The 16,789-nt window shown below is 49.8% G+C and overlaps 1 protein-coding gene across 2 annotated transcripts; it reads right to left on the reverse strand.

Annotated features, from left to right (window-relative positions):
* Nucleotides 1-3,517: 3,517 nt before the first annotated feature.
* LOC308572099 (uncharacterized protein) lies at nucleotides 3,518-9,878 on the reverse strand. 2 transcript variants are annotated; one of them, XM_081167979.1, is made up of 2 exons: nucleotides 9,527-9,878; nucleotides 3,518-5,489 (listed from the first exon to the last, which is right to left on the reverse strand). In XM_081167979.1, exon 2 carries the CDS (start codon nucleotides 5,486-5,488, stop codon nucleotides 4,133-4,135), a length of 1,356 nt encoding a protein of 451 aa, XP_081024105.1. In that variant the 5' UTR covers nucleotide 5,489; nucleotides 9,527-9,878; the 3' UTR covers nucleotides 3,518-4,132. The 2 variants fall into 2 exon arrangements, with proteins under 2 accessions (XP_081024105.1, XP_081024104.1); XM_081167978.1 differs by having other exon boundaries at nucleotides 3,518-5,572.
* Nucleotides 9,879-16,789: the final 6,911 nt, after the last annotated feature.

A 16,789-nucleotide genomic window follows, 5' to 3' on the forward strand; every position in this document is an offset into this window, starting at 1 on the left:
CACTCCTGGGCAGCAAATTCCACTGTCGAACAGCTCTTACTGTCAGGAAGTTCTTCCTAATGTTTAGATGGAATCTTCTTTCTTGTAGTTTGGATCCATTGCTCCGTGTCCGCTTCTCTGGAGCAGCAGAAAACAACCTTTCTCCCTCCTCTATGTGACATCCTTTTATATATTTGAACATGGCTATCATATCACCCCTTGATATGATATGATATGAGAGTACCTCTAAACATTATATTTTTTTTAGAAAAAAAGCACTGCATGTTTCTATGTAGTTGCATTGTTATATACTTTCTGGAGGTCCCACAATCATATCATAAAGTAGTTGTGTTCTGTTATAAAGGAAGCATCGCTGCTGGTTGTTGCTTCTTGTTTTCCAACAGATCAGTAGAAAATTTGTGGAGCAAATTTGTGTGAGCAAATTTTTATTCAGAAAGTGTGGCCCCGTGAAAAAAGCTTGAGAGCCACTGAGTTAAAGCTGCAAGGAATGTGGATGGCCCTCACACTATTGATCACAACCCCTTGCAAACATCTCTTCTGCAAGCCAAGTTGCACCCAAACTTCCAAGAAACACAGCCATTGAATTTTCAAATTACAGTGGTACCTCGGGTTACAGACGCTTCAGGTTATGGACTCCGCTAACCCAGAAATAGTACCTCGGGTTAAGAACTTTGCTTCAGGATCAGAACAGAAATCGCATGGCAGCAGAGGGAGGCCCCATTAGCTAAAGTGGTGCTTCAGGTTAAGAACAGTTTGAGGTTAAGAACGGACCAACGGAACGAATTAAGTACTTAACCTGAGGTACCACTGTATAACAACAAATTTTCCACAAATCTTAACTGAACAATTTATATATCCATATTTCTCCCCTCCCCTCTCTTTGGCTTCCTCTGTATTTCCGTATTGATTTATTAAACAAATTCTGTACCCTGCTGATTTTACCTCTTATATAGTTGAGAAGGTTTAGTCAAAACCTGCCAATGGGTCCAAATATTTAAACTGCCTTTTTACAGAGTTTATAAGTGGTTCCCACTCCTTTTTGAAATTGATGTTCCCTCTTGTCTCCTCCCTGTCAGCTTAGCCAGTTCCGTGTAGTCCATAAGCCTGGCTTGCCATTCTTCCTTTGTTGGTGTTTTCTCTGTTTTCCATACTTGTGCTAATAAGATTCTTGCTGCTGTTAAATAAACAACCTCCAATTTCCCTCTTATATCATGATCCAAAATTCCGAGCAGGAAAGATTCTGGTTTTTTAACAAAGGGTTTTTTCCAACATTTTTTTCAATTCATTATACAGTGGTGCCTCGCAAGACGAAAAGAATCTGTTCTGAGAGTCTCTTCGTCTAGTGGTTTTTTCATCTTGCGAAGCAAGCTCATTGACGGATTAGCGGATTAGCGCTATTAGCGGCTTTTAGCAGCTTATCGGATCAGCTGATAAGCGGCTTAGCGGCTTAGAAAAAGGGGGGGAGGGGGGAAACCCGCAGGAACTCGCAAGACATTGTCGTCTTGCGAAGCAAGCCCATAGATTCGTTTTGCGAAGCACCTCCAAAACGGAAAAGTCTTTCGTCTAGCGAGTTTTCCGTCTTGCGAGGCATTCGTCTTGCGGGGCACCACTGTATATCATTTCCCAATATTCTTTAACCTTCTTGCATTCCTGTCACCTCTTTCCACCCCCCACCCGGTGCATCGTGCAAACCCCAGACCTGTTTTTAATCCAGATCGTGGATCTGTAACCACCTACTGACGACCGCACCACTAGCAATGCATTCAGAGCCTGAAATAAATCAATAAGAAAGAACTACCACAACTTAATTTACATGTTTTTATTATTAACAACTTGCACATCATGCGCTTTCCCGCGAAGGTAAAGGGACCGACGGTTGCCAGAGGATTTGTACACGAGGGGATCCACTCTGGGGGAAATCCCTACTAAGAAAATATAGCTGTGATGGCTGGAAGGGGGTTAAGTCCTGGGTTCGGATCCTGATCCCCTCCTCCTTATAGTCCAGAGGGAGGTACAGTAGTGCCCCGCAAGACGAATGCCTCGCAAGACGGAAAACCCGCTAGATGAAAGGGTTTTCCATTTTTGAGCTGCTTCGCAAGACGATTTTCCCTATGGGCTTGCTTTGCAAGACGAAAACGTCTTGCAAGTGTTCCGATTTCCCCCCCGCTTTCCCCCCCTTTTTCTAAGCCGCTAATAGCCTTTTAGCCGCTAATCCGCTAAGCCTTTAATAGCCGCTAAGCCTTTAATAGCCGCTAAGCCTTTAATAGCCGCTAAACCGCTAATCCGCTAATAGCGCTAATAGGGTTGCTTCGCAAGACGAAAAAACCGTTAGATGAAGAGACTCGCGGAACGGATTAATTTCGTCTTGCGAGGCACCACTGTAAACATTCTCACCTGTCAGCACCTAAGTGTGAAGCTTTGGAGTAGGGCGTTTTTGCAAACACAAACCTCCCTCTTGCACACTTGGCACATGCTGTGTGAATTAAATCAACTGGGCGGGTGTGTGTGAGAGAGATAATGGATTCCATTCTTCTTATCGTGGGGGAAGACCCTGTTGCAATATTTTAATAAAGATCAGGCTTACTAGCAGCTTTGCTTCTCCATATTCTCTGGTTGGCCTCTGTTATTCTCTCCTACCAATAGGGAACCTACGTAAGGACTCTAAATGGGCTCTTGGATACCCGGTAAGGGGAAAGGGCAGATTTTGTTTACAACAGATGTGGGGAAAAGGGAGACAGGAACTGGAACAGTTTAATCCCACCTGGAAGGGGCATATCAGCCAGCAGAGTGAAGAAATTCACGGCCAGAGCTCTTGTGGGTGTAAAGGGCAAGTTAGTCCTACAAATCTAATGCTAATGGGATTTGACGACTGTTTCTTATCTACTGTCCTGCAGAGAGGGAGATTGGGAAAGTCGAGTGGTGGCAAAAGGGGCAGAAATAATCCCCACCTTCCTCTTTGTAAACTGGTAAAGCGGTATCCTGCCTCCACAATTCCTGCAAGAAGCAGCGGTAAATCCAGAACACCATTTTGCATCTTTTAAAATAATAATAATAATAATAATAATAATAATAATGACAACAACGTAACTGCAACTACCCACACATATATCAAAGCGCAAACGTTCCTGTAAGGGCTGCTATTCTGACAGAATCCCAATTCAGGAAGACCCTAGAAAAGAAAAAGTGTGTTTATGTGGGATACAGACCCGGCCCACTCCCTCTTTTAGGAGGAATCACACCTGTCCCTGACGACAGCATCAGCCTTGTGATTTTCCATTTCCCTGTTCTCCTGGAGCGAGTGGCTAGGGACCCCAGGCGAGCAAAATACCACACAGTGTATTAGCGAGAGCTCTGGGGACTCCCCTTTCCAGGAGGAAGAGAGGGAAACACAAGAACGGCTGCATTAGCAACACAACATGGAATCAGAAGTGCACCCACATACACACAAGGATGAACTTGCAGCTCTCCAGATGTTGGTGGACTCCATCTCCCATCAGACACCCACAAATGTGTCTGATGGTCAGGGATGATGGGATTTGTAGTCCAGGACCGTTTGGAGCGCAACAGGCTCCGCATATCATTTGGGACTGAAAACTGAGCTCCTAGAAGGTCAAATCCACACCACATGGGTTGTTGTTTTCTCTGGAGACATCTCCATGGGGTTTGCTATTTCTACAGAGGAACCCCCAAAGGCTTGTCAAGAACCAGTTCACCCAACCATTCTGGTGGCAGAGAAATTGCCACCTTTCCCAGAGGAACAAAGAGCCTATAAAATGCAACCTGGTCATCAGTTAACTGTACATCTGGGGGTGAACCTTTGCCACACAAGTAATGTTTTCAGGAGGTGGCAAACGGTGACTTCATCCCTGGTGGGCAAGCTTTCGGAAAACTAATTTCCCCCACATGGCTATCAAGGGAGGAAAGTCAACCTCACCCAAACCTTTCTCACATTTTATGCTAAAATCAGCCGGGAGGCTCTCTAAGCAACCCTATACATGTCTCCCCAGAAGTTGGATCCAACAGGGCTTCATCCCAGGTGACCAGACCTAGGATGGAGGCCTTCGTAGGCCTCAGGAGCGAAGATTCCTTCCGCCCCTCAAAATGGCTGCCAGAACATTTTCCCACTCCCCCTTCACGCCGTGCTGGCAATGTAGGCGCAGAGGGCATCTCGGACCCTCTCGGACCTGGCCGCCGGCTTGATGCGGGTGTCCGGTCTCTGGAGAGGCTGCTCAAAAGTGGCGGCCAGCTGCTTGGCCTCAGCCTCCCACGTCTCCTCGTAGGCCTCGCCTTTCTCCTCGCAGATGTTGTGCAGGACGCAGCAGGCCGAGATGAGGCGGGGCAGGTTATCCACCGCGCAGTCGTTGCGGCCCGTCAGGCACCGCCAGCGGCCCTTCAGCCGGCTGAAGGCCTCCTCCAAGGGCTCCTGGCACCGGCTCAAGGTGGCGTTGAAGGCCTCCTTGGCACTGTCCAGGTCTTCTGTGTAGGGCACCATCAGCCACGGGAGGAGAGGGTAGGCCGGTCCGCCCAGGATGACCCTGGGCACAGAGACCCCGTTGATGTCCATGGGGCCCAGGGCAAAGAGGGTCCCTTCCTGGCCTTTGCTGAACAAGGTGGACTTGTTGAAGATCTTCGCTTCGTGCGTCTTCCCCGGCCAGCCAGCACTCAGGTGGGTGAACTTGCCCTGGTGGTCCACCAACGCCTGCAAGGCCATGGAATAGTACCCCTTGGAGTTGACGTACTCCGCTGCCTGGTGCGGCGGGCACAGGATGGGCATGTGTGTGGTGCCCACCACGCCGGCGCAGTTGGGGAAGCCCATCTCCTCAAACCCGGCCATGATGGCCGCCAGGCTGCCGCCCACCGTCACCGTGGCGCGCATCAGGACCCTCTGGATGGCGCGGCACACTTCCAGCACCACCGAGCCGGCGGTGGACCGGCCCACGCCAAACTGATTCCCCACGTCGCGGTAGCAGACGGAAGTGGCCAGCTTCCACAGGGCAATGGCCACTCTCTTCTCTACACTCAGCGGCACCCGCATCCGCGTCTTCTGGCGCTGCAGGGCGGGCGAGAGGCGGGCGCACAGCTCCAGGAAGGTCGCCTTGCGCATGCGGAAGTTCTGCAGCCACTGGCTGTCGTCCCACGTCTGCAGGACCGTGTGGTCCCACCACTCGGTGCTCCGTGGTCGGGCCCAGAAACGCCTTTCCACCGAACGGAGGCGGCCACCGCGGCGCAACCCGGCGCTGGCGGCTTGCCGGGGCAGCAAGACCTCTTCCTCTCCTCCTTCCTCCTCTTCCTCTTCCTCCTCCTCCTCCTCCGACTCTTCCTCCTCGTCTTCCTCGCCCCCTCGCTGCCCCAGAGAGTGCAGGAACGCCCAGCGGCGCCGGGAGGCGGCTGCGGACGATGCTTCTCCGCTGGCTCTCAGGTACTCCATCATCAGCGCTCCCGACTGCACCACGCACAAGATGGCGGCTTCTTTCTGGGTGGAATCCATGCTTAAAATTAGGAGAGAGGGGAAGGTGGGAGGGCGAGGGGCGAAAGACCAGCTTCCGATTTGGCAACAAAGACACAGAGATTTCTGGCAAGGACAGAGAGAGGTACTCAGTCATAAGGAGGAACCCCAGTCCCTCCCTTGGACCTGCGTGAAGGATCCCACAATCCTCAGTGGCAAAAGGCTGCCCACCAGAATGTAGCTGGGCCCGGGGGAGGGGGAAAAAAAGGAAATAGAAACACAGAAAAGCAAAACAGAGGCCAAATGTAAGTGATGTTTCTTCGCCCTCTTGTGGGCGGGGGCTGGATGCATAGCTTGTCGATGGACAAGTCAAAGTTCCAGTTGGAAAAACGAGAGGGTTTTTCCCAGCTAATGATGTAAGGAAAAACTGTCCCTCTGTGCCAGGGGTCAGCAAACTTTTTCAGCAGGGGGGCGGTCCACCGTCCGTCAGACCATGTGGAGGAATGGACTATATTCCGGTGGAGTACAGGATCAGGTTTAAGGTGCTGGTTTTAACCTTCAAAGCCCTATATGGCCTAGGACCCTCGTACCTACGGGACCGCCTCTCCTGGTATGTCCCACGGAGGACCTTGCGGTCTTCAAATAAAAACATCCTGAAGGTCCCAGGCCACAGAGAGGTTAGGCTGGCCTCAACCAGAGCCAGGGCTTTTTCAGCTGTGGCCCCAATCTGGTGGAACGCTCTGTCCCAAGAGACTACGGCCCTGCGGGACTTGACATCTTTGCGCAGGGCCTGCAAGACAGAGCTGTTCCACCAGGCCTTTGGCCAGGGCACAGCCTGACTCCCTCCTTTGGCAATCCTCACAGAACTCTAGCCCAATGGCTGCAATTAATCTGATTTGAATTAATTTTATAATGAAATGATTTTAGAATGTTTTATCATTTTACTGTTGTTAGCCGCTCTGAGCCCGGCTTCAGCTGGGGAGGGCGGGATATTAAAAATTATTATTATTATTATTATTATTATTATTATTATTATTATTATTATTATTATTATATTTTGGAGACAGAGAAAATGAATAAATTCCTATGCCCTCCAAATAATCCAGAGATGCATTTTAAATAAAAGGACACATTCTACTCATGGAAAAACACACTGATTCCCGGACCGTCCGCGGGCCGGATTGAGAAGGCGATTGGGTCACATCCGGCCCCCGGGTCTTAGTTTGCCTACCCCTGCTCTGTGTGTTCCATCACAGAGCCTCCTTCCTCTGCAGTATCAGAATTTGGGGGGGGGGAGGAGATGGTTATCGTACTTTAAATGGTTCCTGGACTACAAATCCCATCGTGAGGTTGCTGGACTACAAATTCCATCGTGCCTGACCGTTCGCCAGGCTTGCTAGGAGTGATGGGAGCCAGAGACCGCAGCATCTGGAGGGCCACAGACTGACCACCCCGGCTTTACACTGCACGCAGAAAAGATTTCAGAAAGCGCAGCTTCTCTCTGTGTGAGTGGCAAGCAGGAGGAGACGGCTATCGATGGCTACTACCCAGGGTGGCTACTCTCTGCCTCTACAGTCATGCTTCCCAGTTGCTGGAAACTGGAGGGAAGAGGCCTCTGGAACTTGGATTCTAATTGTTGGGTTCCCATTGGGGCACCCGGTTGGCCTGATCCAGCAGAGGTTTCCTTATGAAAGGGATGGGAGCCTCATCCTCACCTCTGGTCAACATCAGGATGCTCAAAGGTGGTTCCCTCGCTGCGAGAAGCCAAGTTACAGGGAACCAGGCAGAGGGCCTTCTCGGTGGTGGCGCCTGCCCTGTGGAACGCCCTCCCACCAGATGTCAAAGAGAACAACAACTACCAGACTTTTAGAAGACATCTGAAGGCAGCCCTGTTCAGGGAAGCTTTTAATGTTTGCTGCATTAGGTAAAGGTAAAGGGACCCCTGACCATTAGGCCCAGTCGTGGCCAACTGGGGTTGCGGCGCTCATCTCACTTTATTGGCCGAGGGAGCTGGCGTACAGCTTCCGGGTCATGTGGCCAGCATGACTAAGCCGCTTCTGGCGAACCAGAGCAGCGCATGGAAACGCCGTTTACCCTCCTGCTGGTGCGGTACCTATTTATCTACTTGCACTTTGACGTGCTTTCGAACTGCTAGGTTGGCAGGAGCAGGGACCGAGCAACGGGAGCTCACCCCGTCGCGGGGGTTCGAACTGCCGACCTTATGATTGGCAAGTCCTAGGCTCTGTGGTTTAACCCACAGCACCACCTGCGTCCCACAAAAGTCAAGTTGCATTGGCCGGGAATCGAACCCGGGCCTCCCGCGTGGCAGGCGAGAATTCTACCACTGAACCACCAATGCTTCCTTGTTTGATGCGTTACTATATTTTAATATTTTGTTGGAAGCTGCCCAGAGTGGCTGGGGAAGCCCAGCCATATGGGCGGGGTATAAATAAATAATAAATTATTATTATTATTATTATTATTATTATTACCCTAACAGAGGGGTGAGTAACCGCTGGCTCTCCAGCTCCCATTATCATCAGCCACCGGCCATGTTGGCTGAGGGGATTGAAGTTGTTGTCCAACATTATCTAGAGCAGGCATCCCAAACCTTCGGCCCTCCAGATGTTTTGGACTACAATTCCCATCATCCCTGACCACTGGTCCTGTTAGCTGGGGATCATGGGAGTTGTAGGCCAAAACAACTGGAGGGTCGCAGGTTGGGGGTGCCTGATGTAGAGGCTCCCCATTGCTATCCTAACACAGTTCTTTCTTGAATGCATAGGTTCCTTAAGATCGGATCGGTTGCCCCATTTGGGATGCTGTCATCCCAAGGTCAGATTGTCTAATAACCTCCCTCCTCTGGCTTCCCCTCACAGTCTTGTAGGTAGGAATACACAGGGTAAGATTCACCTATATGAGCAATCTAGAGATCTTTGTTCCTATGCAGAACTGTATGGTATTGGCAGCGCCTTTTTGCTTATGACAAACTGGAGAGTAAGGCAACTGCTCCTGGCCACTGGTAAATTATCTTACACAACATGTAAGCCCCTTGGAAATTCCATCATTCTAGGATGGTGGTTTCCAAACTTTATGGACCTCCTGAAAATTAGTTGAGGGTCTGGGTGGGATCACTTAATATTTTTCCTGCCTGTTGTGGAAGGTGTAATGCCCGTTGCTAGTTAATGCTTCTCTCATTTCTTACAGCGTATTTTATTGCACCAGACCCTGAAATTAGGACGCAATAAAATACCATATGAGAAATAAGAGAATTAAAAATAAATACAATAATTTAATGCGGACACGCTGTGGACCATCGGAACGAAGCTCGTAGACCACTGGTGGCCTACAGACCATTTTGGGAACCTATGTTCTATTCTTTGTATATACGGTGCCATCCTGGCAACACTGCAGGGGACGGACACTCTCCTCTTGGCCCTTGTCTCCACCTGCAATGCAGGCAGTGCGGGATTTATATATAAGCTAAACAAGCTATAGCTTAGGGCCCCACTCTCTTGGGCGTCCCCCCAAAAATTAAAGAAAAAAACCTGGATGTACATTTCCAAAATATAAGGTTAAAAACAAATAAATTAAAACCTACATACAGCAACAGTGTGTTGTGTTGTACCTATGAGGTCCATAAATTACTATACAGCATATATTCCAACACAAAAAACAGTGACAATTTGTTGTTGGCAAAGGACAGCTGGACATATAAAGGGCCCCATTACCTTCAGTAGCTGAGGGCTTCATGAAACCTAAATCTGGCCCTGAATGCCGGGGAACAATCATACTGATCTTCCTTACAGGGGTGTTGTGAAGGGCCTTAGATACTGCAAAGCGCTATATTTACAGATACTGTTTGCAGCTGCCCTACTTATCATCAATATTATTATCACCCTCCTATAATAATTGCAATGACTTTTTTTTTGGCAATACGGTTTAAAAAACAAAACAAAACAAAACCTGGTTCTACTACGGTTCAAAGCCCCTTCTTTCTCTCCCCCCGCCTCGCCTCCCCTTTCCATCACCCGCCTTCCTGCAAATTTCCAGTAATGGTTACAAAACATTTGAACAAACCTGTTTTGGGGGGTTTTTTTCCTGCTGTCGCTGAGTCGATCGCCTTGCAAGCGGGGCTGATGATTTGGGGGCACAGAAGGGGCGGGGAGATAAGAGGCAGCGGAAATGAAGGAGCGAAGCTGAACTATCTGGGGTTGGGGAGGGGAGGAAATTAAAAAGCGCCGGCAACTAGAGGGTTAACACGACCCTTTACAATAACAACAGAATGAAGCATAAAGGCAAGGCGTGGGAGTGCAAAGCGTTGGAACGTTCAGTTTCCCTCCCGGCCAATCAGCTTCGCCAGCCCCGCGCGAGTCTTTTCTTTTGTTCTCTGAATGGGGCCTTGCTACAAAATGAGTGCGAGGAAAGAGCCGGAAATGCAAAGCAGGAGCCGAACGACGCGACGCCATTGGCCGACGGAGTCCCCGCCTTTCCTCTCCGACGAGCAGAGAACGAATAGCGTTCGACTGTCCCACAAGCCGAGGTTCCATGGTGTAATGGTTAGCACTCTGGACTCTGAATCCAGCGATCCGAGTTCAAATCTCGGTGGGACCTTTCCGTTTTGTCATTTCGTATTAATTCCCTGCCTGAAAGCTGCAAAGGAAACATTTAGGGAGATTTTAAACAAAAGAATGTAAGGAAAGCCTGGATGGAGCAGACTGAAGATCCGTCTAATCCACAATACTGTAGAATGATGGGTTGATTTAATATTACAATTCCTCTCTTGAACCTGGAAGGGCACTTATAATGGATCACAAACAGGTCAAACCAACCTTGTTGTTGCAGTTTAGTCGTTTAGTTGTGTCCGACTCTTCGTGACCCCCTGGACCAGAGCAGGCCAGGCACTCCTGTCTTCCACTGCCTCCAGCAGTTTGGTCAAACTCATGCTGGTAGCTTCGAGAACACAGTCCCACCATCTCGTCCTCCGTCGTCCCCTTCTCCTTGTGCCCTCCTTCTTTCCCAACATCAGGGTCTTTTCCAGGGAGTCTTCTCTTCTCACGAGGTGGCCAAAGTCTTGGAGCCTCAGCTTCAGGATCTGTCCTTCCAGTGAGCACTCAGGGCTGATTTCCTTCAGAATGGAGAGGTTTGATCTTCTTGCAGTCCATGGGACTCTCAAGAGTCTCCTCCAGCACCAGAATTCAAAAGCATCCATTCTTCGGCAATCAGCCTTCTTTATGGTCCAGCTCTCACTTCCATACATCACTACCGGGAAAACCATAGCTTTAACTATACGGACCTTTGTTGGCAAGGTGATGTCTCTGCTTTTTAAGATGCTGTCTAGGTTTGTCATTGCTTTTCTCCCAAGGAGCAGGCGTCTTATAATTTCCTGGCTGCTGTCACCATCTGCAGTGATCATGGAGCCCAAGAAAGTAAAATCTCTCACTGCCTCCATTTCTTCCCCTTCTATTTGCCAGGAGGTGATGGGCCCAGTGGCCATGATCTTCGTTTTTTTGATGTTGAGCTTCAGACCATATTTTGCACTCTCCTCTTTCACCCTCATTAAAAGGTTCTTTAATTCCTTCTCCCTTTCTGCCATCAAAGTTGTGTCAACTGCATATCTGAGCCCTTCAAATCTTTTGGACTACAATTCCCAGCAGCAGCAGCAGCAGCGAGCACAGGTGGGGTGGAAGTGGAATTGGGGATGATGGGAGGTTGGAGATAAATTAAATAAATAACGATTCCTGGTGCCCGTTTTGGTTATGCATTTCTTTAATGATTGATTGATGGTGCACACACTTTTCCCCTTTCTCAATGGATTACCCCACCCAACAACCCTGCGAGGTACCGTATTTTTCGCTCTATAAGACGCACCAGACCACAAGACGCACCTAGTTTTTGGAGGAGGAAAACAAGGAAAAAAATATTCTGAATCCCAGAAGCCAGAACAGCAAGAGGGATCGCTGCGCAGTGAAAGCAGCAATCCCTCTTGCTGTTCTGGCTTCTGGGATAGCTGCGCAGCCTGCATTCGCTCCATAAGACGCACACACATTTCCCCTTACTTTTTAAGAGAGAAAAAGTGAGTCTTATAGAGCAAAAATACGGTAGTTTAGGCTGAGAGGCAGTAACTGGCCCAGTGTCACCCAGCGAGCTTCATGGCCGAGTACTCAAACTCTGGTCTCCCAGGGCCTGTAGTTGGACGCTCTAACCACTACACCACACTGTCTCTAGTGGGGTGCAAAGGGAAGAGATCAACACTAGGTGGAGCCAGAGCCAATGACAAGACCAACCATGGCCGATGGCAGCAGAGCCAACGGACTGCTAGTTTTGTCCCGCATCCTCATCCCTTGTTGAGTTATGCAGTGGCGGCATCACTGAGCCTAAGGAGGAGGGAGAAGGCAAGCAGGGCGATTCCATCAACGGCGTCTCTGAAAATATTTACACATCACTTGGGAAGACAGGCGAACAAATGCCAGTGTACTGGAAGAAGCAAAAATCACCAGCGTCGAAGCGATGATTCTTCAACATCAACTTCGCTGGACTGGTCATGTTGTGCAGATGCCTGATTATCGTCTTCCAAAGCAACTACAGTGGTACCTCGGGTTACAGACACTTCAGGTTACAGGCTCTGCGAACCCAGAAATAGTACCTCGGGCTAAGAACTTTGCTTCAGGATGAGAACAGAAATCGTGCTCCGGCGGCATGGCAGCAGCAGCAGGAGGCCCCATTAGCTAAAGTGGTGCTTCAGGTTAAGAACGGACCTCCAGAACGAATTAAGTTCTTAACCCGAGGTACCACTGTACTCTATTCCCAACTTTAAAATGTTAAACGTAATGGTCAACATAAGAGGTTTAAAGACTGTCTCAAGCCAAACCTTAAAAAAAGTAGCATAAACACCAACAACTGGGAAACACTGGCCTCCGAGCGCTCCAGTTGAGAACAGCCTTGACCAAAGGTGTCCTGGGCTTTGAAGACACTCGAACTCAGGACGCAAGGGAGAAATGCGCTAAGAGGAAGGCACGCTTGGCAAATCCACACCATGATCAACTCCTGCCCAGAAACCGATGTCCCCACTGTGGAAGGACGTGTGGGTCCAGAATTGGCCTCCACAGTCACTTATGGACTCATTGTTAAAACCGTGTTTATGGAAGACAATCTTACTTGGCTATGAGTGATTGTCAAAGAAGAAGAAGTTGGACGCTCTAACCCAGGCTTCCTCAGCCTCGGCCCTCCAGATGTTTTCGGCCTACAGCTCCCATGATCCCTAGCTAGCAGAACCAGTGGTCAGGGATGATGGGAACTGTAGTCTCAAAGCATCTGGAGGGCCGAGTTTAAGGAAGCCTCTAACCACTACACCACACTGTCTCTAGCAGGGTGCAAAGGCAGGAGACCAACACTGGGTGGAGCCAGAGCCAAGGACAAGACCAACCACGGCTGACGGCAGGCAGAGACAACCAACTGCTAGTTTTGTCCCGCATCCTCATCCCTTCTTGAGTTATGCAAGGGCAGCATCATTGAGGCTATATTACTTTTATTGTTGTTGGCCGCTCTGAGCCTGGCTTCGGCTGGGGAGGGCGGGATGTAAATAAAATTTTATTATTATTTATTAAGAAGGAGGGAGCAGGCAGGTAGGTGATCATTGGGGTGCATATAGGTAAGGTTAGGCAGGCAGCATAACCTGTTCTTAACCTGAAGCACCACTTTAGCTAATGGGGCCTCCTGCTGCCACCGCACCACCGGAGCACGATTTCTGTTCTCATCCTGAAGCAAAGTAGAGACATCCCCTTGCCAACAAAGGTCCGTATAGTGAAAGCTGTGGTTTTCCCAGTAGTGATGTATGGAAGTGAGAGCTGGACCATCAAGAAGGCTGATTGCCGAAGAATAGATGCTTTTGAATTCTGGTGCTGGAGGAGACTCTTGAGAGTCCCATGGACTGCAAGAAGATCCAACCTCTCCATTCTGAAGGAAATCAGCCCTGAGTGCTCACTGGAAGGACAGATCCTGAAGCTGAGGCTCCAAGACTTTGGCCCCCTCATGAGAAGAGAAGACTCCCTGGAAAAGACCCTGATGTTGGGAAAGATGGAGGGCACAAGGAGAAGGGGACGACAGAGGACGAGATGGTGGGACAGTGTTCTCAAAGCTACGAACATGAGTTGGACCAAACTGCGGGAGGCAGTGGAAGACAGGAGTGCCTGGCGTGCTCTGGTCCAGGGGGTCACGAAGAGGCGGACATGACTAAATGACTAAACGACAAAAAGGCAGGCAGCTGGGGGCAGGCTGAGGCTGGTGGGGCAGAAGCCCCATTCTCCCCATTGGGGAAGTCTCCAGCGCCTTACAAGTTCACTGGGCAAGGAGGAAGAGGGAGAGAGATATTGGGGTGAGGGGACAAGAGAAGGAAGTGGCGGAGGAAGGAAAAGCTTCAGGGAAGAGTGTCACTCTCTGTCTGTCCTACCTCACAGGGTTGTTGTGGGGGATTAAATGAAGAAGGGCATAAAAATAAAACACTCTGCAGGAATTAGCACATTTAGGCGACTGCCTTTCCAGGAGGAAAATTAGCTGAGAGATCCAGTCACAGCAGGTCTCTCAGAGACACTTGATCACCATGAGAAAGTGCGAGGGAGGAGTTTCTCCTGGGGGCAGGGAAGAGCAGCGCATGCCAACTTTTGAAATTTCAGTGGATTTCAATAAATAAACTGGAGCGGATTTAAGGTGCAATTGAGATACGGAGAAGCCTGTTCAGCAAAGGGCAGATATGTGCAAACACAGGAAGCTGTGGTTTAGGTGTTCTCTCGGCAGGAGATTAAGATGGCAAGGCGATTGCTAAGCAAAGTGGGGTTCAAGCTGGGACTTGAAGGAAGGAAGGACGATGGTGGACTGCCAGGGCCGGATTTAGGTTTGATGTGGCCCTCAGCTACTGAAGGTAATGGGGCCCTTTATATGTCCAGCTGTCCTTTGTCAACAACAAATTGTTGCTGTTTTTTGGGTTGAATATATGCTATACAGTGGTACCTTGGGTTACATATGCTTCAGGTTACAGATGCTTCAGGTTACAGACTCCGCTAACCCAGAAATAGTACCTCGGGTTAAGAACTTTGCTTCGGGATGAGAACAGAAATCGTGCTCCGGCGGTGCGGTGGCAGCAGGAGGCTCCATTAGTTAAAGTGGTGCTTCAGAACAGTTTCAGGTTAAGAATGGACCTCCGGAACGAATTAAGTACTTAACCCGAGATACCACTGTATGGTCATTTATGGACCTCATAGGTATCTAAAGCCATTTGCCCATGTTGCCATGCAACCAGTCCATGCAGGATGTAGGCACCCTATATATAAAAAGGTAAAGGACTCCTGACAGTTAAGTCCAGTCGCGAACGACTCTGGGGTTGCGGTGCTCATCTCGCTTTATTGGCCAAGGGAGCAGGTGTACAGCTTCTGGGTCATGTGGGCAGCATGACTAAGCCGCTTCTGGCGAAACCAGAGCAGCGCACGGAAACGCCGTTTACCTTCCCACCTGAGCGGTACAAAAAATGTTCTCGATGCTCTTCAGTGGAGTTCTATGAACATCTGGAATTCCAGGTTGGGTTTGACTTTGCCAGGCTCCTTCTGTGTCGTGTTCCTCTTGCACAAACACCACCTTTGTTTCCATTTCACAATGTTCTTTGGAAACCCAAGGTAGCTGGATTCTATTGTCTTCTCCTCCCAAACAAACAAGAGCTTATAGTCCGTGGTGAATGTGTCTCATCCACAGTGATTTTTCAAACCACCGGCTTTCAAATATAGGAACATAATATAAGAGCCTTCAGGATCAGGTCAGTAGCCCATCGAGTCCAGAATCCTGTTCTCACAGTGCCCAACCAGATGCCTGTGGGGAAACCTGCAATCAGGATTCGAACTCAAGACCCCCCTCTCCTCCTCCTCTGGTTTCCCAGCAACTGATATTCAAAAGCTTTGCTGCCTCCAACTCTAGTGGCAGAGCTGCAGCTATGGGATCTGAAGATCATATGTGCTAAAAGGGAACAGACAGTGTAGTTTTCCCCCACGAATGAAGCAGCAATAGCACCTGATGCTTAATGGACCCCTAGCCATTATGGTCAGCTTTGCAACAGGTGTCGATGAAATATTAGTAATATTTGTTCCAGGCATCAGGGAGATAGCGGAGCAGAGAGCCTGAAGCTGGCACTTGTGAGCAAACCTCTGGGTTGCGTGGCGAGTTCCCGCCCCCCCCCCAGTGGAAATAATGACACATGCCACAATTATTAAGGTTAATTTAATGGGCTAAATAAGGCCACAACTTTATTGGTTACAGGTGATGAGCGGTATTGGCTTAGGCATTGGTCCTAACCGACTATATCCAACTTCAGCCCATCCGCTTGAAGTCCGGGAAGGGTTAACCACCAGTAGGGGGAGTCCTGTTGATACACATCAACTAGGAACTCCCCCGGGGTCACCGATAGGGGGCGTGCCTTAGGCCCCCACCTCCCCAAGCTTTGGACAGGGCCATGCCCCACGGAATCCTTTATCGGACTACCCTTCAATATGTGGGGCGGGTGATGGCGCTACCTCCCCTCTTCCATCTACAGAACAATACCAATGCCTAACCGCCGAGACCCAGAAAGTTGTGACAATTTGCTACGAGGCAGGCGAAAACCAAGTAAAGGTAAAGGTAAAGGTACCCCTGACCATTAGGTCCAGTCGTGGCCGACTCTGGGGTTGCGGCGCTCATCTCACTTTACTGGCCGAGGGAGCCAGCATACAGCTTCCAGGTCATGTTGCCAGCATGACTAAGCCGCTTCTGGCGAACCAGAGCAGCGCACGGAAACGCCATTGACCTTCCCGCCGGAGCGGTACCTGTTGATCTACTTGCACTTTGACGTGCTTTTGAACTGCTAGGTTGGCAGGAGCAGGGACCGAGCAACAGGAGCTCACCCCGTGGCGGGGATTTGAACCGCCGACCTTCTGATCAGCAAGCCCTAGGCTCTGTGGTTTAATCCACAGCGCCACCCGCGTCCCGAAAACCAGGTGGCCAATTTGCCAAGTGGAAAAATTCCTAACACGCCAACCTCAACGGCGACCAACCGAAGTCCATAGCAAGGTCAAGGAACGGAAACTTTATAGGGCAGGAAAAGCAGGAACACCTGGCAGGCGGCAAAGAGGGAGATCCCGGCTGCGTCCCGCTTTAAATAAGGCAGGCTACACCCCCAAGGACGTGGGTGGCGCTGTGGGTTAAACCACAGAGACTAGGACTCTGTGTCGGGCTTAGTCATGCTGGCCACGTGACCTGGAAGCTGTACGCCGGATCCCTTGGCCAATAAAGTGAGATGAGCGCCGCAATCCCAGAGTCGGTCACGAC

The sequence above is a fragment of the Podarcis bocagei genome, assembly GCF_964188305.1.
Source record: "Podarcis bocagei genome assembly, chromosome: 13".
NCBI lineage: Eukaryota > Metazoa > Chordata > Lepidosauria > Squamata > Lacertidae > Podarcis > Podarcis bocagei.